Raw genomic sequence first — 23,913 nt, 5'->3', positions numbered from 1 at the left:
ATAGAGTAATAATATCTGTGTATCTCACGAAGTAATGTGAGAACTCTACCAGGTAACGTGTCTAACACACTTGGCAAACAGTAAAACCCTGCACAAGTCCACGGAATTCACACTGGATCGAGGCTTGTCCCCCAGCAACTCCAGGCACGCCTATCTTTCTACTGTTGAGTTAAGGGACAGCAATCAGCACCGCGCAATTTTAGACCTGGCTGTCCATCGCATGTCACTTCTATTTCCCTTACTGTATTGTACCGCTTACTGTGCTAGGGACATCTCCACTGAATACTTTGTTTCTCTTCTGTACCAGTGGGTTACAGTGGGTCTTCTATGAACAGGAGCTAATCAGTGATGACGTTTTTACTGTTCAGCTAGGAAATGAGATTTTGAAAAAGAACAATGTAGTGAGTTTTTCATTAAGGGAAATAGTATTCTATTCTGTGCTTCCTAGTTTTATAGAGTTGAAATTATTTTATTTCATGAAATAATGCTTATGGTAGATATGCTTGGTACATATTAGACATTGAATACTCCTATCTTGAAATTATTCAGTCTTTGATGCAATGCACTTTTGCTGAGTATCTACTAGACCCCAGTTGTTAAGCTAAGTGCCTGGGGTACAGTTGGAATTAAGTCTGGCACAATTCCTCTCCCTGTGGTGTTCATAGCCTAACTCACATTTTAGCACACGCACAAGAAAACAGGTCATGACACTTCCACGTGCTGTGCTTGATATGGGAAGAAAAGGAGGCTGGGGAGCACAACGAAGAGACGCCTAGCCTGATCCTTCTAGTTAAATATTGACAGAGGAAGAAGATGTCATCCTTGGCTAAAGGGTAAAAGATTTTAGGCCAGGTGTGGTGGCTCACGTCTGTAATCCCAACACTTTGGGAGGCTGAGGCAGGAGGATCGCTTGAGCCCAGGAGTTCAAGACGAGGCTAGGCAACAGAGGGAGATCCCCTCTCTACAAAAATATTTTAAAAAATTAGCCGGGTGTGGTGATGCACACCTGTGGTCCTGGCTACTCAGATGACGTAGGGGTATTGCTTTGGCCTGGGAGGTCAAGGCTGCAGTGAGCCATGATCATACCATTGCACTCCAGCTGGGGCAACAGAGCAAGACCCTGTATCAAAAAAAAAAAAAGATTTTAGGAATTATATTATTTCCCCTTATAGCCTTCCTTCTTCCTAGGAATACCAGGAACCTCATTTCCACTTCTGGTTCCCTGCATGGCTCCCACAGTGTCTAGTTTGCCTCAGAATTGGCCTGTAGAAGGTACTGTAATAACTTACGGCAGAGAGATTCAGGAATTCAGGATTATAGAAAGGGGACACTGTGGCCACAACCCACCTCTCCCCCAGTGCATTTTCTTTCTTTATTTGTAAATGATTACAATGTAACATATGATGGACATTTCAAAATAATGGCCACACATTTTCCATTCTATAGAAAGGCATAATTCTATAGATTTAAAAGTTACAGGGCCGAGCACAGTGGCTTATGCCTGTAATCCCAGCACTTTGGGAGGCTGAGGCTGGTGAATCATTTGAACTCAGGAGTTCAAAATCAGCCTAGCCAACATGGTGAAACCCCATCTCTACTAAAAATACAAAAAATTAGCCGGGCAGTAGTGGCACACATCTGTAATCTCAGCTACTCGGGAGGCTGAGGCAGGAGAATTGCTTGAGCCTGGGAGGCAGAGGTTGCAGTGAGCTGACATTGCGCCACTGCACTCCAGCCTGGGTGACAGAGTGAGAACATGTCTCAAAAAAAAAAAAAAAAAATTAAAAAGTTACAATAAATTATAAGCAAAAATAAAAATAAAGCTACCTATAGACATGTTTTAGTTAATTGAAGAAAACCAAGACATAAAGATCTTACAGCAGTGAAATAAAAGAGACAGATTATCTACAAAAGAATGGCAATTAGAAATTGGACCAAGGGGCCAGGCGTGGTGGCTCACACCTATAATCCCAGCACTTTGGGAGGCCGAAGTGGGTGGATCACCTGAGGTTGGGAGTTCAAGACCAGCTTGACCAACATGGAGAAACCCTGTCTCTACTAAAAATATAAATTAGCCAGCCATGGTGGCACATGCCTGTAATCCCAGGTACTTTGGAGGCTGAGGGAGGAGAATCACTTGAACCAGGGAGGCGGAGGTTGTGGTGAGCCAAGATCACACCATTACACTCCAGCCTGAGCAACAAGAGCAAAACTCCGTCTCAAAATAAGAAATTGGACCAAGGGCAGACCTCTCATTAATAACATACAAGCCGGAGACATTATCTTCAAAATACTGAGGAAAAAAAAGCCAACTGTCAAATTGGAATTGTATACCCAACTAAACTATTATTTGGTCACATGCAGTGGCTCAAGCCTGTAATCCCAGCACTTTAGGAGGCTGAGGCAGGAAGATCTCTTTAGCCAAGGATTTCCAGACCAGCCTGGGCAACACAGGGAGACCCTGTCTTTATAAAAATAACATAAAATTAAAAATGAACTATTAAAAAGGGAAAAGCAGATTTTTAGATAAAAATTGAGAGTATTTACCATCCATAGACTTCTAAAGAAATTCTAAGCCGGGCGCGGTGGCTCAAGCCTGTAATCCCAGCACTTTGGGAGGCTGAGACGGGCGGATCACGAGGTCAGGCGATCGAGACCATCCTGGCTAACACGGTGAAACCCCGTCTCTACTAAAAATACAAAAAACTAGCCGGGCGAGGTGGCGGGCGCCTGTAGTCCCAGCTACTGGGGAGGCTGAGGCAGGAGAATGGCGTGAACCCGGGAGGCGGAGCTTGCAGTGAGCTGAGATCCCGCCACTGCACTCCAGCCCACGCGACAGAGCGAGACTCCGTCTCAAAAAAAAAAAAAAAAAAAAAAGAAATTCTAAAGGAATTTTTTTTTTTGAGATGAAGACTAGTTTTTGTCCCCCAGGCTGGAGCGCAGTGGCACAATCTCGGCTCACTGCAACCTCTGCCTCCCGGGTTCAAGCAATTCTCCTGCCTTAGCCTCAAGAGTAGCTGGGATTACAGGCACCTGCCACCACACCCAGCTAATTTTTGTATTTTAAGTAGAGACGGGGTTTCACCATGTTGGCCAGGCTGATCTCAAACTCCTGACCTCAGGTGATCCACCCCCCCCCCCCCCCCCCCCCCCCCCCCCGCCCACCGCCTCGGCCTCCCAAAGTGCTGGGATTACACGTGTGAGCCACTGCGCTAGGCCAGGAATTATTTCAAGAAGGAAAGGAATCACTGAAGGAAGGAATGAGATGCAAAAAGGAACAGTGAGCAAACAAAGTAGATAAATGTAAACAACTGTATAGAAACAACACTAATAATATACTAATAATGTTTATTGAGGGAATCAGGATAAAACTAAAATAACAAAGTACGTAAGAAAGAGGGGTAATTGAAGTGAAGGCATTTTTTTTTTTTTTTTAGGTGGACAGGAAGTAGAATTTATTGGTGAGTATTAAGAGGGGGCAGCACAGTGGAAGCCCTCATGAGTGCAGGGCCTGCCACTTGTCCAGAGCGCCACGATTGGGAACGTACTTGACCCATCTGGGATACGCCGCTTCTCAGCCACCATGTCTTCAAATTCATTGGCATTGAACTTGGTGAAGCCCCACTTCTTTGAGATGTGGATCTTCTGGCGGCTGGGGAGCTTGAACTTGGCCCTGCACAGGGCCTCCATCACATGCTCCTTGTTCTGCAGCTTGGTGCGGATGGACATAACTTGGTCAATGTGAACCCTGGCCACAGTGCCCTGGGGCTTTCCAATGGCACCTCGCATGCCTGTTTGGAGCCTACACTGGGGTAGTGCAAGGTCAGAAACATGAACATCCATCTGAAAGGACTGTCTCCAAGGTCCTTAGAGCAACCCATACAACAAACAGGCTGCATCACTACCAGGGAAGCTGCTGTTTGCAGCCATTGCACACTGGGCCCCCATGAGGAAAGGAACTCAGTCGGCTTAATTGGGTGCAGGAAGTTAAGGCATTTTAAGCTCCTTGTATTATTAGATGGAGAGTAGGAATAAATGTGAGATCTTAAGTATCTGTATTAAAGTTTTTGTTTTTTTTTTTACAGAGTCTCGCTCTGTCGCCCAGGCTGGAGTGCAGTGGCCGCATCTCAGCTCACTGCAAGCTCCGCCTCCCGGGTTTAGCCATTCTCCTGCCTCAGCCTCCCCAGTAGCTGGGAGTACAGGCGCCCGCCACCTCACCCAGCTAGTTTTTTGTATTTTTTAGTAGAGACGGGGTTTCACCGGGTTAGCCAGGATGGTCTCGATCTCCTGACCTCGTGATCCGCCCGTCTCGGCCTCCCAAAGTGCTGGGATTACAGGCTTGAGCCACCGCGCCCGGCCTGTATTAAAGTTTTAAAGGAAACCACTTAAGTAATATAAATTGAAGACAGTATATAACTCACAAACCAATAAATGGGGAAATACGTAGTTTAAAATTTAAAAAAACTCGGCCAGGCACAGCGGCTCACACCTGTAATCCCAGCACTTCGGGAAGCTGAGGTAGACAGATCAATACTTTGAGACCAGCCTGGCCAGCATGGTGAAACCCCATGTTTATCAAAAATATAAAAATTAGCCCGGTGTGGTGGCGCATGTCTGTAATCCCAGCTACTCAGGAGGCTGAGGCAGGAGAATCACATGAACCCGGAGGCGGAGGTTGCAGTGAGCTGAGATTGTGCCACTGTACTCCAGCCTAGGCGACAGAGTAAGAGTTTACCTAAAAAACAAAACAAAACAAAACACTCAAGGAAAAGAAATAATAAGACAGGACGGTATTACTTCAAGTTGAGGAGGCAGAAACCTGGGATGGTAAGGAGTTCACAAATACCTAGGTATAAATTGCTTGTTAGTGTTCTAACTCACATGTTGGAGTATTATCTATCTAATAATACAGTATCAAAACAAATAAAATAGAAATTGGCTGAGCACAATGGCTCATGCCGGTAATCCCAGCACTAAGAGAGGCCAAGGCAGGTGGACTGCTTAAACTCAGGATTTTGAGACCAGTCTGGCCAACATGGTGAAACCCTGTCTCTAAGAAAAATACAAAAATTAGCTGGGCATGGTGGTGAACACATGTAGTCCCAGTTACTTGGAAGGCCGAGGTGGGAGGATCACTTGAGCCCAGGATGTCAAGGCTGCAGTGAGCTGAGATCATGCCACGGCACTCCAGCCTGGGCAACAGAGCAAGACCCTGTATCAAAAAATAAAAAAATTAACAGAATACAAGAGAAAACGGACAAATTCACCAACAGCGTAAGAAACGTTACACACCTCTCCCAGTAATGATCAGAGAATACTGTTGTTGTTGTTGTTGTTGTTGTTGTTGAGACGGAATCTTGCTGTCACCCAAGATGTAGTGCAGTTGCATGATCTTGGCTCACTGCAACCTCCACCTCCCAGGTTCAAGCCATTCTCCTGCCTCAGCCTCCCAAGTAGCTGGGATTACAGGTGCATGCCACCACGCCTGGCTAATTTTTGTATTTTTAGTAGAGATGGGGTTTTGCCATATTGGACAGGCTGGTCTCGAACTCCTGACCTCAGGTGATCCACCTGCCTTGACCTCCCAAAGTGCTGGGATTACAGGTGTGTGAATCACTGCACCTGGCCCTTTTTTTTCCTTTATTTTTGAGACAGGGTCTTGCTCTGTTGTCCAGGCTGGATTGCAGTGGCACGATCTTGGCTCACTGCAATCTACACCTCCAGGATTCAAGCAATTCCTGTGTCTCAGCCTTCAGAGTAGCTGGGACTACAGGCGTGCACCACCATGCCTGGCTAATTTTTCTATGTTTTAGTAAAGACGGGGTTTCACCATGTTGGCCAGGCTGGTGCCTGTCTAACTCCTGGCCTCAAGTGATCCACCCATCTCAGCCTCCCAAAGTGCTAGGATTACAGGCGTGAGCCATGCACCCTTGTGTCCTTGTGTTATAAAACACAGTATCTATCCAAATAGCTTTGGAACATGTTTGGAATAGATACTGAAGACTGAAAACAACTGTGTACAAACACTATTATAGCTGGCAAATCCATTTCTCAGAGCTATGGTTTACTAACTCCAAAATATATGTAACCAGGATTGAACAAATGAGTAAATTATTATAATGAGAAGCCAGGTTTCTTGCTGTTACAACTAAGAGAGACAGCTAGAATGAATCCCGTGGTGCTAGATTGGAGTTGGAGGGACTTAGTTTTTGTTTTATAACACAAGGACACATACAGAAATAGAAGTTTCTGTGCATGGATTGTATACTACGTATTTCCTAGCTTTATGCACTGAAAAGGACTAGGATATGTAAAACATGGGGAAAAGGAAGGAAAATATCCAATAATTATTTGTCTTATTAGCTAAAGATGTTAGCCATTGTCAATTTTCTTGTTTTTGAGACAGGGTCTTGCTCTGTTGCCCAGGCTGGAGTGCAGTGGTATGCTGGAGTGCAATGGTGTGATCTCAGCTTACTGCTCCCTCCATTTGTCAGGATCAAGGAATCCTGCTGCCTCAGTCCCTTTGAGCAGCTGGGGCTACAAATATATGCCACCATGCCCAGCTAAATTTTTTGAAGTTTAGTAGAGACAAGGTCTCACCCATGATCTAACAGATTGAATTTATTATCTTATTATTATTACTATTATTATTTGAGGCCAGATGCAGTGGCTCATGCCTATAATCCCAGCACTTTGAGAGGCCGAGGCAGGCAGATCACCTGAGGTTAGGCGTTCAAGATCAGCCTGACCAACATGGTGAAACCTCAAGTCTCAGCCTCAAGTGATCTACCCACTTCAGCCTCCCAAAGTACTGGGATTACAGGCATGAGCCACTGGGCCCAGCGTGAATAGAATTTGGACAATGAATTTTAACTAAAAGTAACATGCCACAGGGTGGAGCTATGATCATGCTTTCATTATTTGCAGACATTTCCTATGTGAAAACAGATGCACTTTCAATAGCAGGTGCAGCTGTACCCATGTATTCCAAACCCTGATTCAGAAATCCACTATTTCGACCGGGCACAGTGGCTCACGCCTGTGATCCCAGCACTTTGGGAGGTCAAGGTGGGAGGATTGTTTGAGTTCAGGAGTTCAAGACCAGCCTGGGCAACGTGGCAAAACCCTGTCTCTATTTAAAAAAGAAAGTGCTGGAAGTGCTGGGCACAGTGGCTCACACCTGTAATCGCAGCACTTTGGGAGGCTGAGCGGGTGAATCACGAGATGAAGAGTTCGAGATCAGCCTGGCCAACATGGTGAAACCCGGTTGGTACTAAAAATACAAAAAAACTAGCTGGACATGATGCTGGGCACCTGTAATCCCAGCTACTTGGGAGACTTAGGCAGGAGAATCGCTTGAACCTGGGAGGCAGAGGTTGCAGTGAGCCGGAATCACGCCACTACACTCCAGCCTGGGCAACAGTGCAAGACTCTATCTCAAAAAAAAAAAAAAGAAAGAGGCCGGGCACGGTGGCTCAAGCCTGTAATCCCAGCACTTTGGGAGGCCGAGGCGGGCAGATCACGAGGTCAGGAGATCAAAACCATCCTGGCTAACACGGTGAAACCCCGTCTCTACTAAAAATACAAAAAATTAGCCGGGCGTGGTGGCAGGTGCCTGTAGTCCCAGCTACTTGGAGGCTGAGGTGAGAGAATGGCATGAACCTGGGAGGCGGAGCTTGCAGTGAGCCGAGATCGCGCCACTGCACCCCAGCCTGGGCGACACAGCGAGACTCCGTCTTAAAAAAAAAAAAAACCAAAAAAAACCAAAAAAAAAAAAACAAAAAACAAAAAAACAGAAAGAAAAGCAATCCACTATTGCATGCCAATTTGGCACAAGCTGTCAGATACAAAGAAAAACAGATGGGATATTTCTGATGGGCATTTCAACCTTAAAAGTGAGAAACTAATTTCACTATTCCAGTAAAGACCTAGGGAAAACCTCTTTCCTAATCTGCTTGTTTCTCCAGTTATTTATTTTAGTAATTAAAACAATTTAGTTTTTTTACTTTTTATCTTGAGCTCTACTCTAGTATACCAAATTTAGTTTTAGAATATTTATTAAACAATTCGGCTGGGGATGGTGGCTCATACTCATAATCCCAGCATTTTGGGAGGCTGAAGCAGGAAGATCACTTGAGGCCAGGAGTTGGAGACTAGCCTGGGCAACACAGTGAGACGTTCTCTCTACAAAATGTAAACTTAGCCAGAGATAGGGTGCACACTTGTAGTAAGTGGCTGCTTGGGAGGCTGAGGCGGGAGGATCCCTTGAGTCTAGGTGGTCAAGGCTGTAGTGACCTATGATTCTGCCACTGCACTCCAGCCTGGGCAAGAGTAAGACTCTATGTCTTTTTTGGTTTTTTTGAAGCGGAGTTTCACTCTGTCACCCAGGCTGGAGTGCAGTGGCGCAATCTCTGCTCACTGCAACCTCCATCTCACAGGTTCCAGCGATTCTCCTGCCTCAGGTTCCCAAGTAGCTAAGACTACAGGCACCCACCACCATGCCTGGCTAATTTTTGTATTTTTAGTTGAGACGGGGTTTCACCATATTGGCCAGGCTGGTCTCGAACTCCTGACCTTGTGATCTGCCCGCCTCAACCTCCCAAAGTGCTGGGATTACAGATGTAAGCCACTGCGGCCGGTCAGACTGTTAAAAAAAAAAAAAAAAAAAAATTTAAACCTAGAACTACCACATGACTCAGTAATCCCACTCTTTTGTGTATATCCAAAAGAACCAAAAATGAGTTGAAAACAGATAGCTGCACACCAATGTTCATAGCGCCATAAATCATAATAGCCAAAAGGTAGAAACAACCTAACTGATCATCAAATAAAATGTGGTATATGCACACTATGGAGTATTATTCAGCCATAAAAATTAATTTTGCTACATGCCACAACATGGATGGACCTTAAAACATGCTAAGTGCTTTAAGACGGACACACAAAAACAAATATTTTATGATTTCACTTATATAAAGTACCCAGAAAAGGCAAATTCACAGACAGAAAGCAGAATTGTGGTTACTAGCGGTTGTGGTGAGGAATGGGAAGTTATTATTCAACAGGTACAGAGTTTATGTTGGTGAAGGCTGGACATGGTGGCTCATGCCTGTAATCCCAGCATGGGGTGTGGGAGGCTAAGGCAGAAGGATGGTTCGAGGCCAGGAGTTCGAGGCTGCAGTAAGCTATGACTGCGCCACTGCCATCCAGCCTGGGTGACAGAGTAAGACCCTGTCTCTAAAAACAAAACACAGTTTATGTTGATGATAATAAGAACATTTTGGGTATACATAGTGATGGCTGTTATACAACCTCGTGACTGTATTTCAATGCCACTGAATTATACACTTACAAATAGTTAATAAGTCTTATTTTATGTATATTTTACCACAGTAAAAAATTCCCAAATTATCCAAACACAATCAGTAATTAAATGCCTACCGTATGTATGGCACTGGGCCAAAAGATAAACGTGTGTTTACAGTACCCACATGGCTTTGTTCTCCATTTCCCACAGATGTAGGCAAATGTGGAATTAACTAACATCATGCCTCCTATAAGGCCACATATCACTTCCAATATTATCAGGAAAATGACCTGTTCTGAAGCCCTCATCCATTTTCCAGGCCCAACCAGACCCCAAAATACATCCTTTATGAAGATCAGCTTCAGAGGACTTGGAACACATTCAAAACAGTACATATTTTATTTTCAAGCATACAAGAAACACTAAACTCTTCCAGTGCCAGTACCCTCTCCATGAATTCTTCATATAGAATTGGGTATATTGGAAGCAAGTTGTTTCTGGTGAAATTTCTGATGATCAGGAATCAAGACTCAGTAGCCCTAAAGGAAGAGAGTTTTGTATCCAATATCCTTAAAACCAAGACATAGTATATTTTACTTTCAAAGTAAAGTATAAATATTTTACCATATCCTTCAATCCATAAAGCATCCCAGTGTGAAATGATCCCTGTTGACTGCATAATTCTCGTAAGTCACTTCAAGTGATGAGGGACTAACTATAAAACATGCATTATTTGAAGTACATAAGCATGAAACGTCGAAGTCTACAACTTATCTTAAAAGAAAGAGTAAGTTCCACCAGCTTTTTATTGTCTGAATAGCAGAACACACAAAACAAGGCAGAGAAGTCCCCAAGGAGATGATGATCATATTTTACTGTTTTTTGGCCCTTTGGTCCTTCATCTTTCAAGCACTTATTGTACTTTCCTTTAGCGATTTAAACATTTATTTTGATCACAAATGTAATTCAAGTGTGAATAAATAAATGTATTATCTTTTAGCACCCCTCCCCCCTTGTTCCTTTAAATAGAAAAAAGTGCTAAATGTCTCTTTATAGCCTATTGGCCATAGCTGTCCCACCTATGGTTTTAAAAACAGACTGTACAACTTGATCTTCTGAAATCCTTCTTGAACTACAACTCGTTCTGTTAAAGAAATCCTAGGAAAGAAGTCCTACTGATATTGTCGATAGTCTCCAAAAGGTGAGGAAGGTAACTGAGTTGAAGACAACTGGGAGGGGTCTTCTGCAAATTGAGGGCCTGCAAGTGAGAAATAAAAAGGATTTAAAAATCACCTGAATATTATATAATTAAAAGGAATGAGTCTCTATAGAGAGTAAATCAATCAACAAAAAAATAATGTGCTAAATTACAGCTATAACCCTAATTTCTTTATAGATCTGCCTAATTCCCATAAGAGTACTGGAGAACCTTCAAATTTGGTATAACATATGACAGACTGGCTTGCTATGCTCCAGAATGAACAGTTCTCAAACACTATGCTAGCAAAGTCAGACGGATTAATTATAGCAAGAAGCAAACTTCAAGTTTTTAAAGCAATTGCTGTAACAAGCTGCCATACATCAAGATTAGAAGAGTTGCTCCCACTTCTTGTCATATTTTTCAGTAGCTATTTAAAATTATTTTCACAAAGTATAAGTATCTTAGTCATGTTTTAAGAGAACTTGGTAATCCAATTTATGTAACCAATTAAGTAGGGAATGAGTTCTGAAATGGGAAGACACCACATAGCTTGCTGTTGAACAAAGTCTTGCAGTTTTCATTTTCAAGGGATAGGAGAGCCTGTGAACTAAGAAAAACAAAGTGCTTAAAAAAAAAAAAAAAGACTTTTAGGGGATGAATCAATCTTTTCTCCTTTAAGAAAAACTGAAGTAGACTAAAAAATATCTGGAAGAGAGAAAGAGGGCAGTGGCAGAATTCTCTGACGCTTTCAAAGTGTTTCACTCATATATTTTTACTTCATTATAAATACAATTATCTGTTAATTACAGAAAACTTAAGAAGAAACTGGGTAAAAAAGATAAGTCGGAGCCGGGCACAGTGGCTCTCGCCTGTAATCTCAGCACTTTGGGAGGCTGAGGTGGGCAGATCACCTGAGGTCAGGAGTTCGAGACCAGCCTGACCAACATGGGGAAACCCCATCTCTACTGAAAATATGAAAATTAGCTGGGCATGGTGGTGGGTGCCTGTGATCCCAACTACTCAGGAGCTGAGGCAGGAGAATCACTTGAACCCGGGAAGCGGGGGTTACAGTGAGACAAGATTGCGCCACTGCACTCCAGCCTGGGCGAGAGAGCAAGACTCTTCTAAAAAAAAAAAAAAAAACCAAAAACAAAAAAAGATAAGCCAAAGAAAATCACTGTTGCCACTTAAATACAGTTCTATCTACTCTTTTCCCACTGTTTTAAAAACTTTTTCGCTGGGCGTGATGGCTCACATTCCTGGCACTTTGGGAGGCCAAGGCGGGCGGATCACGAGGTCAGGAGTTCGAGACCAGCCTGGCCAATATGGTGAAACCGTGTCTCTACTAAAAATACAAAAAAAAATTAGCCAGGCATGATGGCGCACACCTGTAGTCCCAGCTACTCAGGAGGCTGAGGCAGAAGAATCACTTGCACCCCCGAGGCGGAGGTTGCAGTGAGCTGAGATTGCGCCACTGCAATCCAGCCTGGGCAACACAGCGAGACTCTGTCTCAAAAAAAAAAAAAACAAAAAACAAACATTTTTATGTAAGTTCACTGGAAAAATATAATTAACTCTTCAAAGATTTCCCCCCTACACAGCTTTTCAGAAACACATCTCCTATCTAAAAATAAATTCACCTTTTTTAGGCTGCTTCTATATAAATGCTGAGTTTTAATTACTCAAAAGGAGATTCCAGCTGGGCGCAGTGGCTCACCCCTGTAATCCCAGAACTTTGGGAGGCCGAGGCGGGAGGATCACTTGAGCCCAGGGGTTCAGGATCAGGGGCAGAGACCTCATCTCTACAAAAAATATAAAAATTAGCCGGGTGTGGCGGTGCACACCTATAGTCCCAGCTGCTCAAGAGGCTGAGGTGGGAGGATCGCCTGAGCCCAGGAGGTTAAGGCTGCAGTGAGCCAAGATTGCATCACTGCACTCCAGCCTGGGTCACAGAGACTCTGTTTCAAAAAAAATTAAAATAAATAAATAAAATAAAAAGGAGATTCCCTCTCAGGAAAAAAGCCTAAAACAAAGTACTCAAGGCTAATTTCTATGAGACAATGTAATATTTAAGTTTTTGCTATACAGATTTCTGAATTTCTGCAAATATGGAACTCTTTTGATGTTTTATGTAAAGTCTTTCACACTGAGGAGGTCAAAACAAAATTGGAAAGCGACCATCCCAACAGAGTGTTAACTCAGAAGTAAGGCATGAAAAACAAACACAAGGTGAGAGGGTCTGCAGGGTCATCCAGATTACCTCACTGGCATTTAACAAGCAGTACACTTGAAAATTGTGCCAAAAAGATACTGAATCTCTTGCTAGGTGCCTCAGGGAAATCAAAGCAAATTGGGATGTATAATCTATTCCTAACTTCATGCTGAATGTTTTCCAAGCCCCAAAAATAATTTTCAACATGTTTCACTATTCTGTGTGTTTCTTTCCCAAATGCCAGGTCAAATTTTCACTATTATTCTTTCTCTCTCTATATATATACACACACACACACGTATGTATCTGTACATATATACATATATGCGCAGATCTGCACATATATACATACATGCACATATCTGTACATATATACATACATGCACATATCTGTACATATATACACATGTACATATCTGTACATATCTACATATCTGTACATATCTGTACATATATACACATACTTGTACATATATATATACACATACATACATATATATATATATTTTTTGAGACGAAGTCTTGCTCTGTTACCCAGGCTACAGTACAATGGCGTGATCTCAGCTCACTGCAACCTCCACCTCCCAGGTTCAAGTGATTCTTGTGTCTCAGCCTCCTGAGGTGCTGAGATTACAGGCATGTGCCACCATGCCCGGCTAATTTTTGTATTTTTAGTAGAGATGGGGTTTCACCATGTTGGTCAGGCTGCTCTCAAACTCCTGACCTCAAGTGATCTGCCTGCCTCAGCCTCCCAAAATGCTAGGATTACAGGTGTGAGCCATTGTGTCTGGCCACCTCACAATATCTTTCTGCATCCTTCCACTGTCAAGGGATATTTTCATTTAGACACTGAAACTTTTTTTTTTTAAGAGATGGGGTCTTACTGTGTTGCCCAGGCTGGCCTTGAACTCCTGGGTTCAAGTGAGTAGACTCCTGAGTAGCTGGAACTACACAAATGGACCATCTACAGGAATGGACCATCTTGACACAAGTTTTTTGTTTTGTTTCACTTTGAGACAGAGTCTCGCTCCGTCGACCAGGCTCGAGTGCAGTGGTGTGATCTTGGCTCACTGTAACCTCCATCTCCCAGGTTCAACTGATTCTCGTGCCTCCTGTGTAGCTAGGACTATAGGTGTGAGCCATTATGCCTGGCTAATCAGCTGAGAGCACATTCTATAACCATGTAATGATCATTCAGCCCACAATTTAATTATTACCCTATGCATCAGATAGGAAGAAAAACAGACAACAAATTAAACGAATAAAAAATTAGCCAGGCTAACAAATTTTCTAAGATTCTAAATTTTCTCCTGTGAACCCTAAAGTGACCTTCCCAAATATAAGTCACTTTTCACTACTCTCTTCTTCAAAACAAGCAACACTATCTAAAATAAGCTAATTTATCTGTTAATGTGTTAATCTGTCTCCCCTTACCAGAATGTAAGTCCTTGAGGGCAGGGACTGTCCTGTTCACTACGTAAAACAGTGTCTGGCATGTAGATATACAATACTAAATTGTCAATTGACCATCATCATTGCTACACATCTGCAGAACCATTCTTCAAGTCCCTTTAAAATGATCAGACGGCCGGGCGCGGTGGCTCAAGCCTGTAATCCCAGCACTTTGGGAGGCCGAGACGGGCGGATCACGAGGTCAGGAGATCGAGACCATCCTGGCTAACACGGTGAAACCCCGTCTCTACTAAAAAATACAAAAAACTAGCCGGGCGAGGTGGCGGGCGCCTGTAGCCCCAGCTACTCGGGAGGCTGAGGCAGGAGAATGGCTTAAACCCGGGAGGTGGAGCTTGCAGTGAGCTGAGATCTGGCCACTGCACTCCAGCCTGGGCGACAGAGTGAGACTCCGTCTCAAAAAAAAAAAAAAAAAAAAAAAAAAAATTATCAGACATTTCTTGCAATACATGAGCACTGATAAACCCTAAGTACTATAAAGAAAGATCAACAGCAAATTTATACAAAAAATTTTTGTTATTGTGGCTAAATGTAACATGTTCATTTTTTACCTATTATCACAGTCCTCATGAACCACAGCATTTTAATACATACCACACATTTTAGCAGGCAAAGTATGTTCTTTCTTAACATCAGAAAACCATTCCAAAACGTTTGAGCTATAGTTTTAAGCAAAAAGAAGACTCACCATTGGGAAACTGTGCAGAGGCAAATCTTGTCAACAAGATACCAGCTCCTTCAATTAAAGCTAGGAGAATGCCACCCATTGCAGCTGACCCAACCATGGCCACTGGTCCATCTGAAGACATTAATAACAAAGAGATTATTTTTTACAGAAATCTAGTTTACTGTAAGAGATAGTAAAGAAGACAACTGTCCATATGGCTACATGCTCCTCCAATTCCCAAACTCTTACTGCCTAAGACCCAGAGTCAGTAAACTATGGCCGCCCACAGGCCACCCGCTGCCTATTTTTGTAAATAAAGTTTTACTGAAAGGCCAGGTGTGGTGGCTTATGCCTGTAATCCCAGCACTTTGGGAGGCCGAGGCGGGCAGATCACGAAGTCAGGAGTTTGAGACCAGCCTGGCCCAACATGGTGAAACCCCGTCTCTACTAAAAATACAAAAATTAGCCGGAAGTGGTGGTGGGCACCTGTAGTCCCAGCTTCTCAGGAGGCTGAGGGAGGAGAATTGCTTGAACCCGGGAGGCGGACGTTGCAGTGAGCCGAGGTTGTGCCACTGACCTCCAGCCTGGGTGAAAGTGAGACTCCATCTCAAGAAAAAAAATAAAGTTTTACTGAAACACAGCCATACTGTTTCGTTTATGTATTATCCATGGCTGCTTTCATGCTATGACAGCAGAGTTAGGTAGCTATGACAAAGACCACATAGCCCACAAAGCCTAAAATATTCACTATCTGGCCTTTTACAGAAATAGTTTGCAAACTCCTTGGTCTAAACCACTAAGCTCAAAGGAATTCTGGTTTGCTCTCTGTCCTGAGGATCCAGAAGATGGTTCTAAGTTCCTTATTCATAACAATTCTATATGGCAGGTATAATTATTAACTAACTCCAGATTACTGGTGAAGAAATTATAGCATAAAGTTTGGTAAACTGACCAGTCATACAGCTAATTAATGGCAGAACTGGGACCTGAAGTGCTCTCAACCACTGTAATATATTGGTTAGAATTCCATGTTCTTTCATTCTCAAATATTCCAAATAAAGAGATCCCCTTACTTTTTTTTTTCAAATCACCATATACTGTATATTTATGCTATGCCAAATTAAGCAATGCTCAGTTTTATAATTATTATTATTTTTGAAGCAGGGTCTCGCTCTGTTGCCCAGGATAGAGTGTGGTGGCTCAAGGGATCCTCCTGCCTCAGCCTCATGAGTAGCTGGGACTATAGGCATGCACCAACACACCCAGCTAATTAAATTTTTTTTTTGTAGAGACCAGGTCTTCCTATATTGCCCAGGCTGATCTCAAGCTCCTGGGCTCATGCAATCTACCTGCCTCAGCCTCCCAAAGCGATGGAATTACAGTCACAAGCCAATGTGCCTGGTCAATAATCAGTTTTATATATTACAGATGTCATTCAATTAAGGCAGATGAGGTTTTCCAAAAAGTGTGATTTCTACTAGTGTGTCTATAATGACTACTTACTTCTTGCTGCCAGTATGGCTCCCGTTAAGGCACCACTTGTGATGGAGTTCCAGGGATCTTCCTTTCCTCTGACTTGAACCATGCTACAGTCAATCATGGAAAACAGGCCTCCCCAAACTGCAAAGCTACCTATTGTATTGTAAAAAGAAACAAGCAAATACTAATTTAAATTTCATCTTCCATTTAAAATATTATAGTCAAAAACAACACTCACTATATTCTCAAAACTCTTATAGTCCAATACATTCAAACACAAGTTTGAATAAACACTGAACAAGAGTCAGAATACTTATCTTTTGAATAAAGCTTGACTGTATTATATTAGCTGGAAAATTAGCAATGGCCCAAAGCCTAAAAGAAATAAGCCAGCCGGGCGCCATGGCTCACACCTGTAATTCCAGCACTTTGGGAGGCTGAAGTGGGTGGATCACCTTAGGCCAAGAGTTCAAGACCAGCCTGGCTAACATGGCAAAACCCCGTCTCTACTAAAAATATAAAAATTAGCTGAGTGTGGTGGCGGGCACCTGTAATCCCAGCTACTGGGAAGGCTGAGGCAGGAGAATCGCTTGAACCCAGGAGGCAGAGGTTGCAGTGAGCCGAGATCGTGCCACTGCACTCCAGCTTGGGCAACAAGAGCGACACTCCATCTCAAACAAACAAACAAAAAAAAGAAATAAGCCAAGCCTAAAAGAGTCAGGCTGCATATGTGTAAAAACAAGCAAATCGCCCTTCCAGAACAACCTATCTCTCTGGTTTAAGCAGCAATAAACAAAATCAAACTACTCTGCTTCATCTTTCCTTTTCTTTCATAGCTTCACTTACCTCTATTTTTGGCCTTTCTTCATTATATGTCATTGAGCATCTACTCTATGAAAATTATCGATGGGAAAACAAAAGAAATCCAGCTATTCTGGAATGTATCACAGGTTTAATCCAATACATGCTGAAGGGGCAAATGAATGATATAAATAGCTAGAATTATGGAACATCAAAGGGATGGAAATTGCCTTTCCATCCTTTATTCCTCAGATATGAATTTAAAACAACCTTAAATTAGCAGATTACTTTGCACTTAAACTCTATCTAAATACAAAAACAGTATCACAAAATAAACAAAGACCCATACACAAACATACATATACAAGTACAAACAAAATCTAAAAAGACAACACTAAGGTTTTAATTGTCAGCATTTCTGGATGACGTGACATGATTTCATTCCTTTGTGTTTTTCTATCTTTTCCAAGTCTTCTAAAATGAATACGTAAGACTTGCATCATATAAAGTTATATAAATATCCTATTATATTTAATAGGATTAAAGAAAAAAGTGTCTGGTCCTTTCTTTGTTGTCTCCATTTTCACTGCTCCACTTGATTAGCCAAAAAAAGAAAAGAAAGAAAGAAGAAAAGCTGCACAAAGCAGTCACTTTAATCTTTACCCTCTGAAATCTTAGGGTAGGAGGTAACTTGTGTTAACAAGAGCAATAAACGGAGTTCCACCAAATGTCTGAACCAGAGCATCTCCAGAATCTTTTTCCAATTCTCACATCATCAATTATATCTAGTGGATAGTACCAGTGGAGTATAGCATAAGCGTCTTCATTTTTAATCCAATATTAGAAATCACATCCTATGTAAAAATAAACCAGTTATTTCTTCTCAGTAGTTTTATGCCCTGGGAGATAGCTATGATGTCTAGGTATATTAGAATTACCTCACTAAAATTTTCTGATAAGACCCTCCCATTTCCTCACGAGAGCCTAAAATCTCAGGAGAGCCTTCCCCTGAAAATCACTGCCAGAATAAGTTTTGGCTACTGATGAGAATGGAGAGTTTGAGTCTAAGCAGGATGAGAAGATCCAGAAAGGGTAGTCTGGTGTGAAGATCCAGAGCCAGATGAGGCAAATGTGTACACACCTGGACAGCCTAGAACAAGGTTTTAGAGCCTAAGCAAGAGAGAGATTCTCAAGGAAGGCAGCCTGGCATGGAATGTGAGAGTATACCCTGACAAAGGGCAGCCTGTTGTGGGGTACCATAGCCCAAGCAGGTTAAGAAGGCAGGTATACATATGAAAAGGAAGAAAATAATGAATCCTGTGGGGCTGAATTGGAAATACAAGATATCAAAGTAAACTTGTGATTTTCAATATGTATAGATATACAGAAATATAGATTGTATACCATTCTTGATTTTTCCTTTCTTTAAAAAAATTTTTTTGTAGACAGGCATTCTCTCTAAGTTGTCAAGGGTGTTGAACTCCTGGGCTCAAGCCATCCTCCTGCCTTGGCCTCCCAAAGTGCTGGGATTATAGGTGTGAACCAACACTCCTGGCCCTAAATACCACCCACAACTAAAAGGAACCAGGACTCTTCGGAGAAATGGCTACGACAGGAAAAGCTGCCCTGCCCACAGCTAAGGCATGAAAAGTACAAGATGAGCCTAAATGTCTTATTCCAAAAATGAAAGAAAGTGCTCAAAGAATAACAGGGACATGTCAAAATCCTATCTTACTTTCTCTATGAAAATATAAGACCTAGGCCAGGCAGGATGGTTCATGCCTGTAATCCTAGCACTTTGGGAGGCCCAGGCGGGTGGACTGCCTGAGCTCAGGAGTTCAAGACCAGCCTGGGTAACACAGTGAAACCCCATCTCTACTAAAATACAAGAAACTTAGCCAGGAGTGGCGGCATGCGCCTATAATCCCAGTTGCTTGGGAGGCTGAGGATGGAGAATTGCTTGAACCAGAGAGGCGGAAGTTGACGTGAGCCAAGATCGCGCCACTGCACTCTAGCCTGGGCAACAAGAGCAAAACTCCGTTTCAAAAAAAGAAAAAAGAAAAAAAGAAAGAAAATATAAGAGGCCGGGCGCGGTGGCTCAAGCCTGTAATCCCAGCACTTTGGGAGGCCGAGACGGGCGGATCACGAGGTCAGGAGATCAAGACCATCCTGGCGAACACGGTGAAACCCCGTCTCTACTAAAAAATACAAAAACTAGCCTGGTGAGGTGGCAGGCGCCTGTACTCCCAGCTACTCGGGAGGCTGAGGCAGGAGAATGGCGTGAACCCAGGAGGTAGAGCTTGCAGTGAGCTGAGATCCGGCCACTGCACTTCAGCCTGGGCGACAGAGCGAGACTCTGTCTCAAAAAAAAAAAAAAAAGAAAGAAAGAAAATATAAGACTTGAGGCCAGGAGTGGTGGCTCATGCCTGTAATCTCAGCACTTTGGGAGGCTGAGATAGGCGGATCACCTGAGATAGGGAGTTTGTGACCTGCCTAACCAATATGGTGAAACCTTGTTTCTACTAAAAATACAAAAATTATCCAGGCTGTGGTGGTGCGTGCCTATAATCCCAGCTACTCTAGAGGTTGAGGTGGGAGAATCACTTGAACCTGGGAGGCAGAGGTTGCAGTGAGCCAAGATTGTGCCACTGTACTCCAGCCTGGGTGACCCCATCTCAAAAAAAAAAAAAAAAAAAGAAAATATAATATCTTTCAGAAAACAACTATGATTTTCCCATACTGCCTGTCCCTGCACCTTGATCTGAATGCCTTAGTAAATGCTCACCAAATTAATAAAAAAAACCATTATAGTATTTTTAGAATTTAAAATACCATAAAAACTTCTCAACAGCTTCCTAAAAAAGGCTAACCTCAAGGATTTGAAATGGATAATTCCAATTCACTCACACCACCACTCACCCTTCCTATATTTCACCTGTTTTATAAGAAAACACAAACTTTTCCAGTTTTCCCTATTACCAACATCAACATTAGCATGGAGCATTTGTCACAACTAATGACCCACAGGTGCCTGCCACCACAACCGGCTAATTTTTGTATTTTTAGTAGAGATGGGGTTTCACCATGTTGGCCAGGATGATCTTGAACTCCCAACCTTAGGTAATCCACTGCCTCGGCCTCCCAAAGTACTGGGATTACAGGTGTGAGCCACTGTGCCTGGCTGACACATTACTATTAACTGAAGTCCATACTTAATTCAGATTTCCTTAGTTTATTAATGTCCTTTATCTGTTCCAGAGTACCACATTACATTTAGTTTTATTTATTTATTTATTTTTTGAGACAGAGTCTCACTGTCACCCCAGCTAGAGTACAGTCGCGGGATGTGGGCTCACTGCAAGCTCCGCCTCCGAGGTTCACGCCATTCTCCTACCCCAGCTTCCCAATTACAGGTGCCCGCGACCACGCCCGGATATTTTTGTAATTTTAGTAGAGACAGGGTTTCACCACATTAGCCAGGATGGTCTCAGATCTTCTGACCTTTTGATTTGCCCGCCTCGGCCTCCCAAAGTGCTGGGATTACGACCCACGCCCAGCCTCAAACCTGAGCTTTAAACACACTTTCTTCTGGAGAAGGGGGAAAAAAAATCACAGAGTATCAGAAGGACGGAGACAAGATTTTCAAATGGGTATCATAATTCAGGTTAATTTTTCAAACAAACTACAAATCAAGAAGATACTATAGGGATATATGTTTGTGACAAACTGTTAGACCAAACTAAAATCATTAATTGTTATAATCTAAAAATAAAAATAGCTCCATCTTCAAATAAACAGAAAAAAAATCAGTTCACTTAAAATGAAAATTCTGCTCACCTCCTAACTGTGGAGCCCTGGTTTTAATAGCTGTCAAACTCCCTCGTAGTCTGTGGTTTACTCCCTATAACAAAAAAAAGGAAGCAACAAAAAATATATTAGAAGTACATTTCTAAGCCACTGATGGGACCACCAGTAATATCAAACCCACACTTCAAGTGATGATAAAATAAGACCATTCACCCACTTACCACTGGAGAATTGCGAAAACCTTTGATTGCTTGAAAGATACCACCACCAATGGTACCCATCGTAAAGGCCCCACCACAGTCATCCACAATTCGCCATGGGCTAAGAACAGAGGGGTAAAAAAAAGACCACATTTCTCATTCACAAACCATAAAATCTTTGCTAATACAGTAAGGATTATAATGGAACAGATTATATTGCAGGACCCACTGCAACCAATATTTGGCCTATAAAATGATGGAGGAAATGCTGTAACCAAACAGGGCAGTCAAAAAATCACAGCAATTTTGACTACAAAGCTAACCAGGTAACTGATTATATTGTTTCAGGAAATATGTACTGAATGTTAAGGGGTTACCTAATGATTTAGTAAATGAAAACCCAGTATTTTTCCAATTTTTTTTTTTTTTTTGAGACGGAGTCTCGCTCTGTCGCCCAGGCTGGAGTGCAGTGGCCCGATCTTGGCTCACTGCAAGCTCCGCCTCCCGGGTTAACGCCATTCTCCTGCCTCAGCCTCCCGAGTAGCTGGGACTATAGGCGCCCGCCACCTCGCCCGGCTAGTTTTTTTTTGTATTTTTTAGTAGAGACAGGGTTTCATCGGGTTAGCCAGGAGGGTCTCGATCTCCTGACCTCGTGATCCGCCCGTCTCGGCCTCCCAAAGTGCTGGGATTACAGGCTTGAGCCACTGCGCCCGCCGGCTTTTTTTTTTTTTTTTTTTGAGATGGAGTCTCACTCTATCACCCAGGCTGGAGTGCAATAGTGCGATCTTGGCTCACTGTAACCTCTGTCTCCTGGGTTCAAGCGATTCTCCTGCCTCAGCCGCCTGAGTAGCTGGTACTACAGGCATGGGCCACCACACCCGGCAAATAATTGTATTTTTAGTACAGACAGGCTTTCACCATATAGGCCAGGCTGGTCTCGAACTCCTGACCTCGTGATCCACCTCGGCCTTCCAAAGTGCTGGGATTACAGGCGTGAGCCACCATGCCCGGCCTTATTTTTCTAAGATCTCTAACTCAACATAGTTAAATATTTCAATCCTCTGCTAACCTGTGTCATTATACTATATCAAACAGCTATTTTCAGTGTGCTGAGTCCTACATATCTGAGCACAGTCCAGAACGGAGCATAACTGCTTTGAAGAAGATAAGTCTGAAGAGCCAGGAGACCCTAAAACTTACATTTTGTATGCCATTTGGGGGAAAGGGGAACACGAAACAGGCAACAAGGCTAGGAAAGCAGAGTAATAATTCAAGGCTAGGATAACAGAGTAATAATTCAAGGTTCTGGGCACTTTCACAAATTGAGGACATCTTGGTTGCTGCTCTTACACAATAAAACAACTGATTACTCGAAATACCAAGATGTGATTTTTTACTTATGACCCCAGAAACTTTAAACTCTGGCAACCTGAGACTTCTGACAGCAATTACATCGTTTTATAATTATCTATGTGCCTGGTTTATTCACACTCAATAAACGCTAGATGAAAGAATGAATTTCTGTCCATGGCTTTTCGGAGAACACATGCTATTACCTCTTCCTATTTCCCAGGTAATTTTTGTCCCCCTCTACCCCCAAGAAAGGATTCCAAGGAGAAAAACAAGGCCCCACTGTCAGACCCCTTGGCTAAAATCTATGTTCCATTCATTTAAAATGCTTTGCTCTGCGGACACATATCATGATACAAGTAAAACCTCAAGCATGACTCCCTCAAATGCTTATTCTTCAGTTCCTCAACGCAGCAACTGAGCAAGGCGAGACGGAGGGACGCGCCCAAGGTCACCTCGGCGAACAGAGGGGATTATAACTGGCCCCGCATAAGGTCGATTATGCCCTGCGTTGGGAGGAGGTTCCGAGGTTCTATTAAACTCAAGTCTGGACCTCTTTACCATCCACCACAAGGTTACACGGGTGCTGGGTTGGGAGAGCGAGGCTCACGAGGCCGGGGAGGTAGTGGGTACAGGGCTAAGAAGCCGCCTGGCCGTGAAAGACTGCACTGCCCACAGTTACCAGGCCCAAGTCGACAAAGCTGCGGTTGAGTCTGGCTTGCACCTTGGGAGCATGGACAGGGGAGAGGGAGGGCAGTGGGCAGGCGGGCAAGAGAAATGCAGACAGCGGTGAGGCTCACCAAGGCTCTCTCGCGTACTCCTCCATGTTGACTCCAACGCCGCGAGGGATGCCGGGCAAGCTGGGCGGAGCCTGACCCCAGAGGCGGAAGTGACCCCAAGAGGAGGGCGTTAAGGCCTATGAGGATTGGTTCACTGTTTCCCGCTGCAACCAATGGGAGTCAGGACTCCGGTGGACGGCGTGTGGTTGGGGCATTGGCCGCGGCGGGGCAAGACTGGCCCAGTCCGTGTCCTCGAAGGCCGCGGGTCCCGGCTGCGTGGGCGGGGAGCTACCAATGACGGAGTTACACTACCCGGTCACCAGAGGTTCCGTGGCCTGACATCAACGCGATGCTTCTTAAATACGCTTCTTTCTTTCCCTTCCCTTCCCTTCCGCCTTCCCTTCCCTTTCCTTTTCTTCTCTCCTTCGCTCCTTGCCTCCCTCCCTGCCTCCCTCCCTTCCTTTTTCTTTTTTCTTTTCTTTTCTTTTTCTTTTTTTGACGGAGTCTGGCTCTATCGCCCAGGCTGGAGTGCAGCGGCGCGATCTCCGCTCACTGCAACCTTCGCCTCCCGGGTTCAAGCCATTCTCCTGCCTCAACCTCCTGAGTAGCTGGGATTACAGGCGCGCGCCCCCAGGTCCCG

The 23,913-nt window shown here is 43.5% G+C and overlaps 1 protein-coding gene, 1 non-coding gene and 1 pseudogene across 2 annotated transcripts; all 3 read right to left on the bottom strand.

Annotated features, from left to right (window-relative positions):
* Positions 1-3,331: 3,331 nt before the first annotated feature.
* LOC117074855 lies at positions 3,332-3,861 on the bottom strand (annotated as a pseudogene).
* LOC117077033 lies at positions 3,851-3,983 on the bottom strand. The gene has a single exon (XR_004434625.1). It is a non-coding gene; the product is annotated as a small nucleolar RNA SNORA70 (small nucleolar RNA).
* Positions 3,984-9,687: 5,704 nt separating this feature from the next.
* TIMM17A (translocase of inner mitochondrial membrane 17A) lies at positions 9,688-23,434 on the bottom strand. The gene is made up of 6 exons (XM_033196793.1): positions 23,295-23,434; positions 21,166-21,265; positions 20,975-21,038; positions 16,361-16,489; positions 14,879-14,989; positions 9,688-10,565 (listed from the first exon to the last, which is right to left on the bottom strand). Exons 1-6 carry the CDS (start codon positions 23,318-23,320, stop codon positions 10,480-10,482), a joined length of 516 nt encoding a protein of 171 aa, XP_033052684.1. The 5' UTR covers positions 23,321-23,434; the 3' UTR covers positions 9,688-10,479.
* Between the last annotated feature and the right edge of the window lie 479 nt (positions 23,435-23,913).

This window comes from Trachypithecus francoisi, unplaced genomic scaffold, assembly GCF_009764315.1.
Source record: "Trachypithecus francoisi isolate TF-2019V2 unplaced genomic scaffold, Tfra_2.0 Lachesis_group5, whole genome shotgun sequence".
Taxonomy (NCBI): domain Eukaryota; kingdom Metazoa; phylum Chordata; class Mammalia; order Primates; family Cercopithecidae; genus Trachypithecus; species Trachypithecus francoisi.
The sequence above is the reverse complement of the archived record's forward strand: the minus strand, read 5'-3'. Positions and strand labels throughout refer to the sequence as shown.

Excerpts from the sequence above, each read along its gene's own strand:
- TIMM17A (XM_033196793.1), bottom strand. The coding sequence starts at position 23,320 with ATGGAGGAGTACGCGAGAGAGCCTTG. Across the intron at positions 21,039-21,165 it reads GTTTTCGCAATTCTCCAGTG|GGAGTAAACCACAGACTACG; the intron begins GTAAGTGGGTGA and ends TTTTTGTTATAG. Across the intron at positions 10,566-14,878 it reads CTCTGCACAGTTTCCCAATG|GCCCTCAATTTGCAGAAGAC; the intron begins GTGAGTCTTCTT and ends TCTCACTTGCAG.